Source organism: Tursiops truncatus, chromosome 3 (assembly GCF_011762595.2).
Source record: "Tursiops truncatus isolate mTurTru1 chromosome 3, mTurTru1.mat.Y, whole genome shotgun sequence".
In the NCBI taxonomy this organism is placed as follows: domain Eukaryota; kingdom Metazoa; phylum Chordata; class Mammalia; order Artiodactyla; family Delphinidae; genus Tursiops; species Tursiops truncatus.
Window position 1 is genome coordinate 75,789,800 of NC_047036.1, and position 12,665 is coordinate 75,802,464.

General features: G+C 34.1%; 1 protein-coding gene across 4 annotated transcripts in view; it reads left to right on the plus strand.

Moving 5' to 3' along the window:
* Positions 1–12,665, plus strand: part of SLF1 (SMC5-SMC6 complex localization factor 1) — a 69,630-nt gene that overhangs the window by 13,424 nt on the left and 43,541 nt on the right. For all 4 annotated transcript variants that reach the window (XM_019929697.3, XM_019929695.3, XM_019929698.3 and 1 more), the window contains exons 5-6: positions 4,961–5,123; positions 10,667–10,810. In XM_019929697.3, the coding sequence (XP_019785256.1) occupies positions 4,961–5,123; positions 10,667–10,810 (307 nt within the window). The remainder of the gene's footprint in view (positions 1–4,960; positions 5,124–10,666; positions 10,811–12,665) is intronic.

Consider the following 12,665-nt stretch of genomic DNA (forward strand, 5'->3'; position numbering starts at 1 on the left):
TAATTTCATTTCTTTTTATCTTTTACACCATATTTTAAGAAGACTTCTTATTGGGTAAACTGTATTCTTAGACTGCTGTGACTCTTTTTGCCGGGAGAGCATGGTCTAAGGGCTTTTTGTTACCTTTACCAAAGTGTAATTTATAGACCATAAAATGCACAGATTTTAAGTGTACGTTTTGATGAGTTTGGACAAATTTATGCATCCATGTTACCCATACTACAATCAAGATTTGTAACATTTACATCATCCTAAAATATTCCCTTGTGTTTTTGTACATTTAATTCTGCACCACCAAACCAAACAACCACTAATTTCTTTTTTGTCACTGTACATTAGATTTGTCTTTTTTAGAGGTTCCTATAAATGGGATCATACTGTATATACTCCTTTGATGTAGCTTCATTTACTTGCCTTGTTATTTTTGAGATTCATCCATGTTGTTGTGTGTATCAGCAGTTCCTTTTTTTTTTGTTACTGAGTAGTATTCCACTCTATGTATATATCACAGTCTGTTTATTCACCCATGGATGGACGTATGGGGTTTTTTTGGTTTTTATTTGGTTTTGCTAATATGAATGAAGTGGCTATGAACATTTGAGTACGAGTCTTCACGTAGATGTGTTTTTATTTCTCTTGGGTAAATATCCAGGAGTGAAATTGCTTGCTCAGATGGCAGTTGTACATTTAACATTATGAGAAAATGCCAAACTGTTTTCCAACTTGTTGTACCATTTTACATTCCCACTAACAATGTATGAGAGTTCCAATTGTTCTGTAATTACTTTGGAACTATTGTCCAAAAATGAGGTGACCATATTTGTGTGGTCTATTTCTGAACTTCTTACTGTTCCATTGATATCTATATCTACTTTACACCAAGAATACACTGTTTTGGTTACTATAGTATTATAGTGAGTCTTGAAATCAGGTCTTGTGAGTCTTCCAACTTTGTCTTTTTCAAAATTGTTTTGGTGATTCTGGATCCTTTATATTTCCGTATGCATTTTAGAATCAGCTTGTCAACTTCTACAAAAAAACAAGCTGGGATTTTTATTGAAATTGTGTTGAATCTGTAGATCAAATTGGGAAGAATTGAGATCTTAATATTGAGTCATCCTATGAGTAGACTCTGTTTCTCTCCAGGACTTCTTTAATTTCTGTCATTAATATAGTTTTTGTTGTATAAACCTTGCACATATTTTGTTAAATTTAATTCTATGTACTTCATATTTTGGGATGCTATTATAATGGATATTTTTGGGGATGCTATTATAATGGATATTTTTATATCCATTAATTGACTTTTCTCCTTTAGTCTGTTAATATGGTAAATTATTTTGATCAATTCTTAAATGTTAAATGAAACTTGTATTCCTGAGAGAAATTCCACTTCACTGTAGTGTACTGTCCATTTTTAATAATTGCTGATTCTATTTATAAATATTTTGTTGGAGAATTTTTGTATCCTCAACCTGATAAATGACATCTATGAAAAAATCTAAACAATATCATGAATTTTTTTTTTCCACCATAATTGGGAACAAGACAAGAATGCCCCCTCTGACCATTAATATTCAGGATTTTACTAGAGGTACTAGCCAGTGCAATAAGGCAAAGAAAATAAATAAGAGGCATAGAGTTGGAAATAAAGAAATAAGAATACTTGGTTTTATTTCCAAAAGACGTGTTCATATACCAAATAATTTACTAAAAAAAGCTATTAGAACTAATTAATAACTTTAATCAAGATCACAGGATAATAAGTGACTAAATAAAAATTGTGTTTTTATATGCTAGTGATGCAGTTGGAAATTAAAATTGAAAAAGCAACACAACTCTTGGTTTTTGGTGATTTGATTATGTATCCATATATATGTGTGTGCATTTTGTTTATTGTTTATTATTCATGTTACTTGCTTGGAGTTCTCTTAGCTTTTTAGGGAAACGGGAGTTTTTATCTTTTTTAATTTTGTGAAATTCTTGGCCATTATCTTGTAAATATTGAATTGGCCAAAAAGTTCGTTCGGGTCTTTCCATAATACCTTATGGAAAAAGGGGATGCTATTATAAATATATCAGCTCTGAAAGTTTTTGTCTGCACCTATTGAGATAATTGGCTTTTCTCCTTTATTCTGTTAATATGGTAAATTATTTTGATCAATTCTTAAATGTTAAACCAAACTTGTATTCCTGAGAGAAATTCTACTTCATTGTAGTGTATTATCCATTTTTAATAATTGCTGATTCTATTTACTGATTCTATTTCCATGAGATCTTATGGAAAAAACCCGAATGAACTTTTTGGCCAGCCCAATATTTGTTCTATTGTGTTCTTCTTCTGTAGATCCATTACCCATATTTTAGACCATTTGATTCCATTCCACAGTATTTGCTTTCTCTGTTCTGTTTTTTTTCCCTTCGTGTGTGTGTGTGTGTGTGTGTGTGTGTGTGTGTGTGTGTGTGTTTCAGTTGGATACTTACTATTGACTTATCAGGTTCAATGATTTCTTCCTCAGTTTTGTGCAGTCTATTGATAAGCCTATCAAAGAAATTCTTCTTTGATATAGTATCTTAATTCTACCTTTTTGATTGTACTATCTTCTGAATTTCCCATATGTTCGTGCAGATTGTCCACCTATTCTATTATATCTTTTAACATGTCATTCACAAGTTATTTTAAAGTCACTTTTTTAAACTTTCAACATGTGGATCATCTCTCTGTGCTCTTTATTGTTTTATCTCTTGACAATGGTTTGGTTGTTGGGTTTTTTTCCCATTTTTGTGTATGTCTTATGTTTTTGTTTTGTTTTGTTTTGCATACATAGACATTCCCTATAGAAGAACAGTAGAGGCTGAGGTGAATAATGTTAATATCCAAAAATGGACCTACTTGTAAGGCAGTTAGTATGGGATCGTTGAGTTAATCTTGTCAATTGTTGAGCTGGCTTTGGGTTTTGTTAGTGCTATTTTCATCTTCAGCGCATCATTTCATTTTATTCCAGCAGTGGTTTACAGTTCCCTTGTGCTTAGCGTGGGGCCTGTGATGCTGGAGGTTTTTTAATCAGTGTTCTTTATTCATTCTCAGCTTTCGGTAGTCCCTTTACTACTTCATCACAGAAGGGCTCTTCATATTCTTCCCCTCTTGCTTCCTACTCATTTCTAGGTTGGGGAGTAAGGGTTGGTGTGTTTTCGTTTTGTTGGATAGGCTTTAGTCTTAAGCATTCTTCATGTTCTTGGTCTCTGGGGTTGGGATATACCAATTCATTGCTTCTGTCTCAATTTCCCATGGCAGCCAAATTCTCCCTTGTATTGTGGGCAGGGTCTTGGGTAAGAGATTTTCTAGCATCTGCCCCAGCATTAGGTCTCTGCTTTGTATTAGTGCAGGAACCCAGGCCCAAGTGTCATTCCTGCCCCTTCTCCAGGGACAGGTGGCTTTTGCTTCTATCCTTTATCCCATTTTTTTTTTTTTTGGCTGCACAGCAGGAAGTTTTCCTACCCCTTTCCCAAAGGCAGATGAGTTTTACTTCTGCTCTTAAAACAAAAGCAGTGCATCTTTTCCTGGGTTCTGAAATAGAAGACTTTCTTACCTTACCCAAATAACTTAAGGCTTTTGCTTTATATGAGAGATGGATCCAGGGAAGTGGGCCTGGTTTTACATCTATCTCTTGTTGGCAGGCAGTCCCCACTGGCCCACCTTCGCTAACAGTGGGGTTCCTGCTGTTACCTGCCCCTAATCTTTTTCATGAATACTTAATAGATGCTGGTGGCAAAGAGCTTGCAACTGAGGGGGGCCCTTCCATGTGTCAGGGACTCTCAGTTATTCTAAACTTTCATGCTGCCTACACTTGGCCTTTAAATTTATTAAGATTTTACCTGATTCTTGCCTGCATTTATGGTGGCTACTTCTCTCTGGTGTTCTGGCAAAAGTGAAATAGTTTGGGTATCCAGTCTCTTCACAAAGGTGCTTATCACTCTTTTGGAAATTCAATTTCTTGGTTGGCTTATTATCTCAGTTCTCTGATAGGTTCATGAAAAGTTATGATTTTGTGGATTATTTGGCTTTTTTCTTACTGTCAGGTTGTAGTAGTGTTCTCTTGGCTTTCTAAATCCTCTGCAGTAACGAATTTTCATGAAACTTTTGGGTGTGTTTGTGCCTGTGTGTCTGTGTCTGTGTGTCTTCTGAGCCTAAATGTAAAATGTATTTCTTAATGTAGATCAAAGTTATTAAACTTTTTCAAAAGCTAATTTTTAGAAGAAGTTTGGCAAGTTTAGTTCTGTTTTTTTGTGGTCCAGAATGATTTCCTTGGAGGTATGTTGTCTTCTGAGGTAAATACTTTCTTAGAATTCTTGCATTGTTTTTTTTTTTTTGGCTTATAGAGGTGACTTTTCCTTAGGAAATAAACTTAGTGTTCTATTTTTTTTTATTCATCACACCACCACCCCCACTCCCTGCTGCTTTCCCCCCTTGTAAACTTAGTATTCTTGATTCTTAAAAACTTTTCCCATATCAAGAAACAGATAAGTAGAGGCAATAGCATGATTTCTCAAACACATCTGTTCTGAAAAACTTAAAATTTAGGAAATTATTGCAATAGTTATTCTCCGTGGCACTCAAATAGACCAGAGGAATTAATTCCTTTCAGAAAGATCTGCTCCTACTCCTAGGAAGTAATTGATTTAGATAATTTGACTAAACATACTTTCTTTTTGTTTGTTTGTTTGTTTGCGGTACGTGGGCCTCTCACTGTTGTGGACTCTCCCGTTGCGGAGCACAGGCTCCGGACGCGCAGGCTCAGCGGCCCTGGCTCACAGGCCTAGCCGCTCCACGGCATGTGGGATCTTCCTGGACCGGGGCACAAACCCGTGTCCCCTGCATCGGCAGGCGGACTCTCAACCACTGCGCCACCAGGGAAGCCCCATACTTTCTTTTTAATATACTTTCTACATTTTCATTTAGAGTTTTGGAGGCTGGAAAAGCAAATGTTATTTTACCAAAAAATTCGCCAAGTGGAATAACTCATGTGATTGCCAGTAATGCGAGAATCAAGGCTGAACAAGAAAAAGATAACTTTAAGGCTCCATTTTATCCAATTCAGTATCTAGGAGATTTTCTTTTAGAGGTAAGTAAAAAACAAACAAAAAATTAGTAAACATTTTTAAATGTTTATTTTATAAAATATTGATACAGTGAAATGTAAAAATCAAATTATGTTCTGAGTTTTGAAAGTGCGGTTAGAATTAAAATGACATTTTTAAGACAGTTGCTCTCAATTAAATATTTGAGAGTATTTCTGATAAATCTGAAAAGAACTTATTAAATTTAAAATTTGTCTTATTTTAAGTCTCTACTTTTGTTTTCAGTGCTTTGGTGATGTTTATTACAAAATAATTTTAAGCATTTTAAACCAGAGTATAAATAAAACAGCAGTGGGCTATAGTATCATATGAGAATTCTTCGGTATTTTCCCATTGGAAAAGAGGGAGCTGTTTCTAAGAATTTAGAAATATTTTCCTGTCCTTTTCCTCCACATACATCTCCTCACTTGGTGCACATACCACTCCTTAAGTAGTTTGAATGGAAATAACCCTAGAAGAATTGCTCTAAAGGTAAGCAAAGAAGAATTTTTAAGAAGCGTCACTTAAGGTGGAAGAGAACCTGCAGTATGTCTAAAAACTGAACCTTGGTCTTCTAGGAAAACTTAGCACCTTCTTCAGTGTTTCCCATCTCGATAGATACTCTACAACCTTTTGTCTAATAATTTATGTTAGAAACCTGGGAATCACCCTTGAAACCTTCCTTTCCTTTATTCCCCACATCTTGTCAATTACCAAGTCCTATTGATTTTATTTCAAATACTTCTTGAATAAACTGCTTCTCTTCTGTACTGACATCATATTGAGTTCATCCTCTTTGCCCTGTGCTCCTGGAATCAACTCCTATTATTCTCCCTATTGTTCTACTTCTTTACTTTTGCTAATTTCCTAGTAACTCTTACTTTTCTTTCTCTAGTCCATTCAGCTTCATCCAGAAGTAACATCTAAAATGCTCTTTCTAAAATAATTCTGATGCTGTCTCTCTCCTACTTAAAACTGTCCAATGGCTTCCCATTGCCCTTAGGATAAAGTTGTAAACCTCTAATACAGCTTTAAGTTAGCACAGGGTTCCTGTCACTCCTACCTTTGCAACTATAGCCTGCTCTACTTTTTCCTATGCTCACTATACTATAACACAACTGCCTTCTTCCAGTTTCTTAAACAGGCTAGGCTACTTCCTACCTCAGTGTCTTCTGAAAAGCTATTTTCTCTTCCTAAAAAGGTCCTTTCCACTATTCTCTCATTCCCTATGCCTGCCTACTTCCTGCTTAATCAGTTTGCAGTTATAATGCTGCCTCTTCAAGGAAGCCTCCCTGGCCCCTTATTAAAATAGTTAGGTTCACCTCTAATGTGTTCTGATATCACTATTTTGCTTTATAGTACTCATCACAGTTGTAATTAATTGGCTGATTACTTGGTTCATGTCTTTTTCCCCACCTAAACCAAAAGCACTGTGTCATCAAGGATGATGTCTGTCTTTTCCATAGTTATATCTGAATCATCTTGCATAAAGCCTAGCACATGAGTTTTCATTTTATATTTGTTAGATTAATAGAGAAATTATGAACAACCCTTGAGTATTCCAAGAGTAGATGTAATATACCATTGTATAATTACCTTTCCCTACTGAGTAGCGGCAGTGTGGATTGGAAATTTGACCTTAGTTCAGAGGATGGATCTGCTTGGACTATGGATAATCTCATTGTCCTTGACAGTGATTGGTCTAGGAATGGGCATGTCAACCAGTTCTGATTCATGGGACATGAAGAGAGGTATGTAAGAGCTTCTGGGAAGTTTCTTTCTCATTCTGAAAAGAGCCTCTGGCAGCCTGGCATCTGCTAAATGTAAACATGGAAAAATGAAACGAAACCATAATTACTACTGGGAGCCATTCTTTGACCATGAGGAGAAGTAGCCTTAGGTTGAAACCAATCTTGTAGACAGCAAAGTGTAGAGACAGAATGTAGACTCTTGTAGAGATACTTGAGTTGCTGGATTAATCAACCCTGAAACCTGACTTAGCAATGGACCATATTGCCATTCTGTGAGGTAACAATTTCCATGTTGTTTACGTTAGTTTGAATTGGTTTTCTATTATTTGCAGCCTAAAGCATCCTATCTGATCTACCTAACTGAACAGTTTAAAGGTAGTATTAACTCTCAACAGAATGAAAACCATTCTTAACTAAATTAGAAAAAGTATCTGAATTTCCCTTTCTCTATGGAAAGAAATGAGCAAAATGTAATATGTATTATGCTTTCTCCATAATCGTATTTTGCAGTAATCTGACACAATCAGATTCAGCTTCTGAAGTACTAGAGGGCATTAGTATATCAAGCAAAAATAATAGACAATCTCTAACTTATATTTGTTTTTAGAATACATTGTTTTGTAAGCTCTAGATTAGACAGCTAAGAGTTAGTTCATAACCATTCATTCCAAATGAGGCATTTTGTGATCCCTTCTGAGGATAAGATAGTTAACTTCATTTTGATGTCTTGCTTTTCTTCTACCTCTTTGGCATAGAATATAATAGATTCCTCATTAGATGGATTCTGAAGTGTCCTTTAAGAAGAGTTGCCATATAAAATGACTGAGTCAAAAGTAACAATTGAGCAATTGTTTAAAAAATAGTTGTGTTTAACCTACTTAACTTTTTGGAAAGCCACTTAGTAACAGAATCAGGAGTTATTTAGTTCAGGTTTATAGATACTTGCTGAAGACTTTTGCTGTACCAGTCATTATGCTATGCACTATAGAAAATGAATAAGACCACCTGCCAGACTTCAAAAACAAAATGTGGCATAAACAGAATGTGGAAACTGTTAATTACAATTTAGTATGTATTGTGCAAGGTATAGAAATACAGAAGAGCAAGTGACTAATGTATCTAAATTGTTTGGCCCAAGGAAGATGTCACAAAAATGCGAGAATACTTAGGAATACTCAAAACTTCTTTTGATTATCTGTCCAAGAAATAAAATAAAATGATCCACAGAAAAGTCTTATGGAAATATATTAGTAATTGCAAAAACGTACACTTTTTGTTCCAGATCAACTAATTGTTGACCTAGATTTGTAACTTATTACTTCTTTAACCATAGGGAAGTCATTTATTCTGTGACCGAATATCTTTCTTTGCATGTAGAAGGTAATACCTACCTTACTTTGGTTGTTATACAACTGTTACTCTAAGCCATTATTTATTGAGTGATTACTGTGTGCCAGGCACGATGCTAAGCATTTTACACACTTAATCTTATTTTAAACCTTATGTTCCTGTGTGGTATGCACTATGGCCTCATTTTACAGTTAGTGAAATGGCATATAATTGAATTTAATAATTTTCCCATGATCTCACAGCTATCGTATGTCAGACCAAAAATTGAAGACCAAGCACTCAAAAACTTTAAAGGCTGCTCTCCTCGAGTCTCCCTTTACTTTTCTCATTTTGAGTATTATTAGGTTTCCTTGATAATAGGAAGGTCTCTTTCTGGGTAGTTAAAAATACTTAATGCTGTAGAGATTACCATATGCTAGTAGTCAGTCTAGTTAAGAACCATGTAGAACACTCTGGGAATTCCCTAGTGGTCCAATGGTTAGGACTTGGCGCTTCCACTACAGGGGGCCCGGGTTCAATCCCTGGTTGGGGAACTAAGATCCCACAAGCCACGCAGTGTGGCCCCTCCAAAAAAAAAGAACCATGTAGAGTACTCAAAAGATGCTTGTTCTAATTACTTTATCTCTCTGGCTCTCCATCCAGTCTTGTGAATTCATTCAAGTTGTGTGGCAAATGCCATGGCTGAATCAAGGAATAAGACCTGAGACCAAAGCATATCCATACCTATTTTAAGACAGAAAACAAAGTCAAATATGTGAATCAGAAGCCAGGGCAACTATCATTTCCACACTGTGCTGCCCTATCTTAGGTAATAGAATAATTTACTGAATTAATAGGCTTTTGGTCATCTGTTTGTAACATAGCATTATACTATACAAGGGAGATTAGACATGGTGCTCTTTTCCTAGATCATATAGGAGACAAACACCTAACACAATGCCTAGTGTATTGTTGGCACTAAAATTTTATAAAATAAGGAATAAGTAATGAATATTTACAGAAAAATAATGCCCATATCTTTCATAAGAGTAGCTTGTTGGAGAGAGTGTGGCTTGGAGACAATTACATGTTGATCATTTGTTTAGTGCTATAAAAATAGATTATTTTTAAAAATTTTCCAAATGTCATCGTTTATCACGTTGTGATTTTTAATTATTTAAATAGGGTACTTGAATCATACATTCTAATTCACAGATCAGTATATAGCATCTTAATAGTCAGAATTAGAAAACAGTATGTTCTTCCCTAGTTGCTAATGATAATGGTATGTTCTTTTGCGTATGTATTCTGTGTAACTGGAAACTATATGGGATTAATTCATCCTGTATTTTAGACATTTCTTGATGATCTAAGCCTGAGGATTTATCCTCTTTGTCAACCATGTAAAATTTGAAGCCAGAAACTCAGTTTATCCCCATTAAAGTTGTCCTTAATGGAAATTGTACATTCAGAGTAATACTTTCTTTGATTCCAGGAATAAGACAGAAGAAAAGTCTTCATTTTTCATGGCTTTCAATTTCACTTTTCTGAGTAACTGAAGAAATTTAATCAGCTACTCTCAGGGATTGTTGTCTGGTTGCAAGATTGCAAGCTGCTAAAGGGCCCTCATATCCATATAGGAAGCCCAGTACAAGTGAAAGGGAACCAAAGATCACACCATAGGCCTTAACCACATTTCATCTATATCATGATTATTCCCTAGGAGGACAATGATTCTCCACTCTCTTTGTGTAAAGATGGTGAATCTTTGAATACTCTTGCATAATAAATACTTGAATTCATCTTTACTCTCAATTCTTTATCTTACTAAACTTCGAGAATTTTATGTATAAGTACATATGCAACTATATTTTAAATTATTATTGGTAGGTAGTTAAAAATTCAGTTTGGATTCCTTAACAAGAGAAATAAATGTGTTTGAGATAGAGTTAGGTGAAGATAATTGCTTACTAATGTTCAAGTAAAATAAGAGCTGTGAATTCAACTATTAGCCTATTTTCTTCTCTGTATGATAGATGTGCAAATAAGAAGTCTTACTAGTAAAAAGCTGAAAAATAATCTGAGAAATAATCTATAATCAGAAAATGTTGAAGTAGATTGTAACTTTAACTTGGTAAGGGACTAGATAAAATAGTTTTGTTCATGATTATTCATAAAAAGGGCTGCTTGTTACTAGACCAACAGAGCATTAGCTTTCCTTGAGATACATTATTATTATTTTATTATTTGGGACCTTTGTTGTAATGATTTTTTTTTTTCCCTTCAAGGAACTTACTACTGTTTAATAACCTTTGATTTAGAAGAGTGCATTTTTTTTAGAAGAGTGCATTCTTGTACCTACTTGTTTGACTACCAAAATATTTTGCAATTATAAAGTTGGATACCATAAAGAGTACATAATGTTGAAATCATACTTAATTGATTGCCTAAACCATTTTTACATACAGAAAGAAATTCAGAATGATGAAGATTCCCAAACCAGTTCTGTTTGGAATAACCACAGCAATCAAGAAAAAAACAAAGATTTCAGGAAAGATATGGGATTTCTTGAAATGAAAGGTGCCTTAAAAGAGATCATGTGCAGAACCCAGGTAACACTTTTTACTCTAAAAATATCTTACATTTCTGATTTTTCTTACAAAATTTGTGAGAGGCATTATTTGGTGGAAATAAGAATGATTTTGGAATCACAGAGCTGGTATTTGAACCCAGCTCTGATTTACAGTCTATAATTTGAACATATTGGGATATTGTCCATGTCTCTATTTTGAGGCTCTTATTGAAATAATATATATGTACATATGGAAATTCACAGTTCCTAATACATAGTGTGTTCTCAACACATGGTTATTACTTAAAACAACTCGGTATGTTGAATGTAACGTGTGTCTTACAAAGGATTCATCAATATATGTATTCATATTCATGGTCTAAAGTCAAGTATTTTACTGCATATAGATCAAGTTTTTTTAAATGGCACAAGTGAATTCCAGTATGATTAAATATGGAAAACAAAAAAAACATGAAGGACTCTGAACTTAGAGCAATGAAAAGTACGTTAAGAAAGCATATTTGTGGCTCTCAACTAAAATTTTTCAGTTAGTAGGAGCAACCAAAAAAGACATTATTAGTTCTACCCTCGAAGACTTAATGTTCAGTTATGTTCAGTTTCATACTTTTTTTTATAAAAGAGACTCTCTAATTGGTTTACCAAATCATTAGCCTAGTAATTATTATTACTTAATCTAAACTAAAATATTTTTAAATATGAGTAGAAAGAAATTAAAATTTGTTTTTACTGCATCTGTCAAATTTTGCAAAGAGAATTCTAGGAACAATTTGGAACTTCTTCAACTGAGCAGTACCTTACAAAATCATATATGGAGACTAAATAAAACTTTGCAAGAGATTAAAATATTTTTGTGATTTTCTCTAGCTTTTTCAAAATACAGTTGATATTTATGTGACTTAGATGATTTTCTATGATCATGTGTACATGATCTTAATTAGAGGCTTTTGAGTTCATATGTCTGTTGAAATATGCATTATAAGCCACAGTATAACATTTTTTACATAAAGGATGTAAAATAATGGAGTTATTAAATTAGTTTTATTTAACATGAAAAAATGGAGATTTTATGAAAGATAGGGTAATTATTAAAATACATCTGTAAACATCTTGAGTTTTAGAACTCAAGAGGTTGTATATAAAATGCTTCAATCAAAAAACAGAGTAGCTGAATGCATACAAAAACAAAACCCATATATATGCTGCCAAAAAGAGACTCACTTCAGATTTAATGACTTACACAGATAAAATGAGGGAATGGGAAAAGGTATTCCATGCAAATTGAAATCAAAAGAAAGCCAGTGTAGCAACAGTTACATCACACAAAATAGACTTTAAAGATTGTTATGAGACAAAGGAGGACATTATATAATGATCAAGGGATCAATCCAAGAAGAAGATATAACAATTGTAAATGTATATGCACCCAACATAGGACCACCTAAATACATAAAGCAAATATTAACAAACAAAAGGGAGAACTTGACAGTAATATCAATACAATAATAGTAGGGGACTTTAACACCCCACCTACATCAACAGAAAGATCATCCAGACAGAAAATCAATATGGAAATACTAGCTTTAAATAACACATTAAACCAAATGGACTTAATAGATATGTGTATATAGAGCATTTCGTCAAATATACCACAGCTGACCTCAAATATATACCACAGCTAACATCATATTCAATGGGAAAAAGCTGAAAGCATTTCCTCTAAGATCAGGAACAAAACAAGGATGCCCACTCTCACTGCTTTTATTGAACACAGTATTGGAAGTCCTAACCATGGCAATTAGAGAAGAAAAAGAAAAGGAATCCAAATTGAAAAGGAAGATGTAAAATTGTCACTGTTTGCAGATGACATGATACTA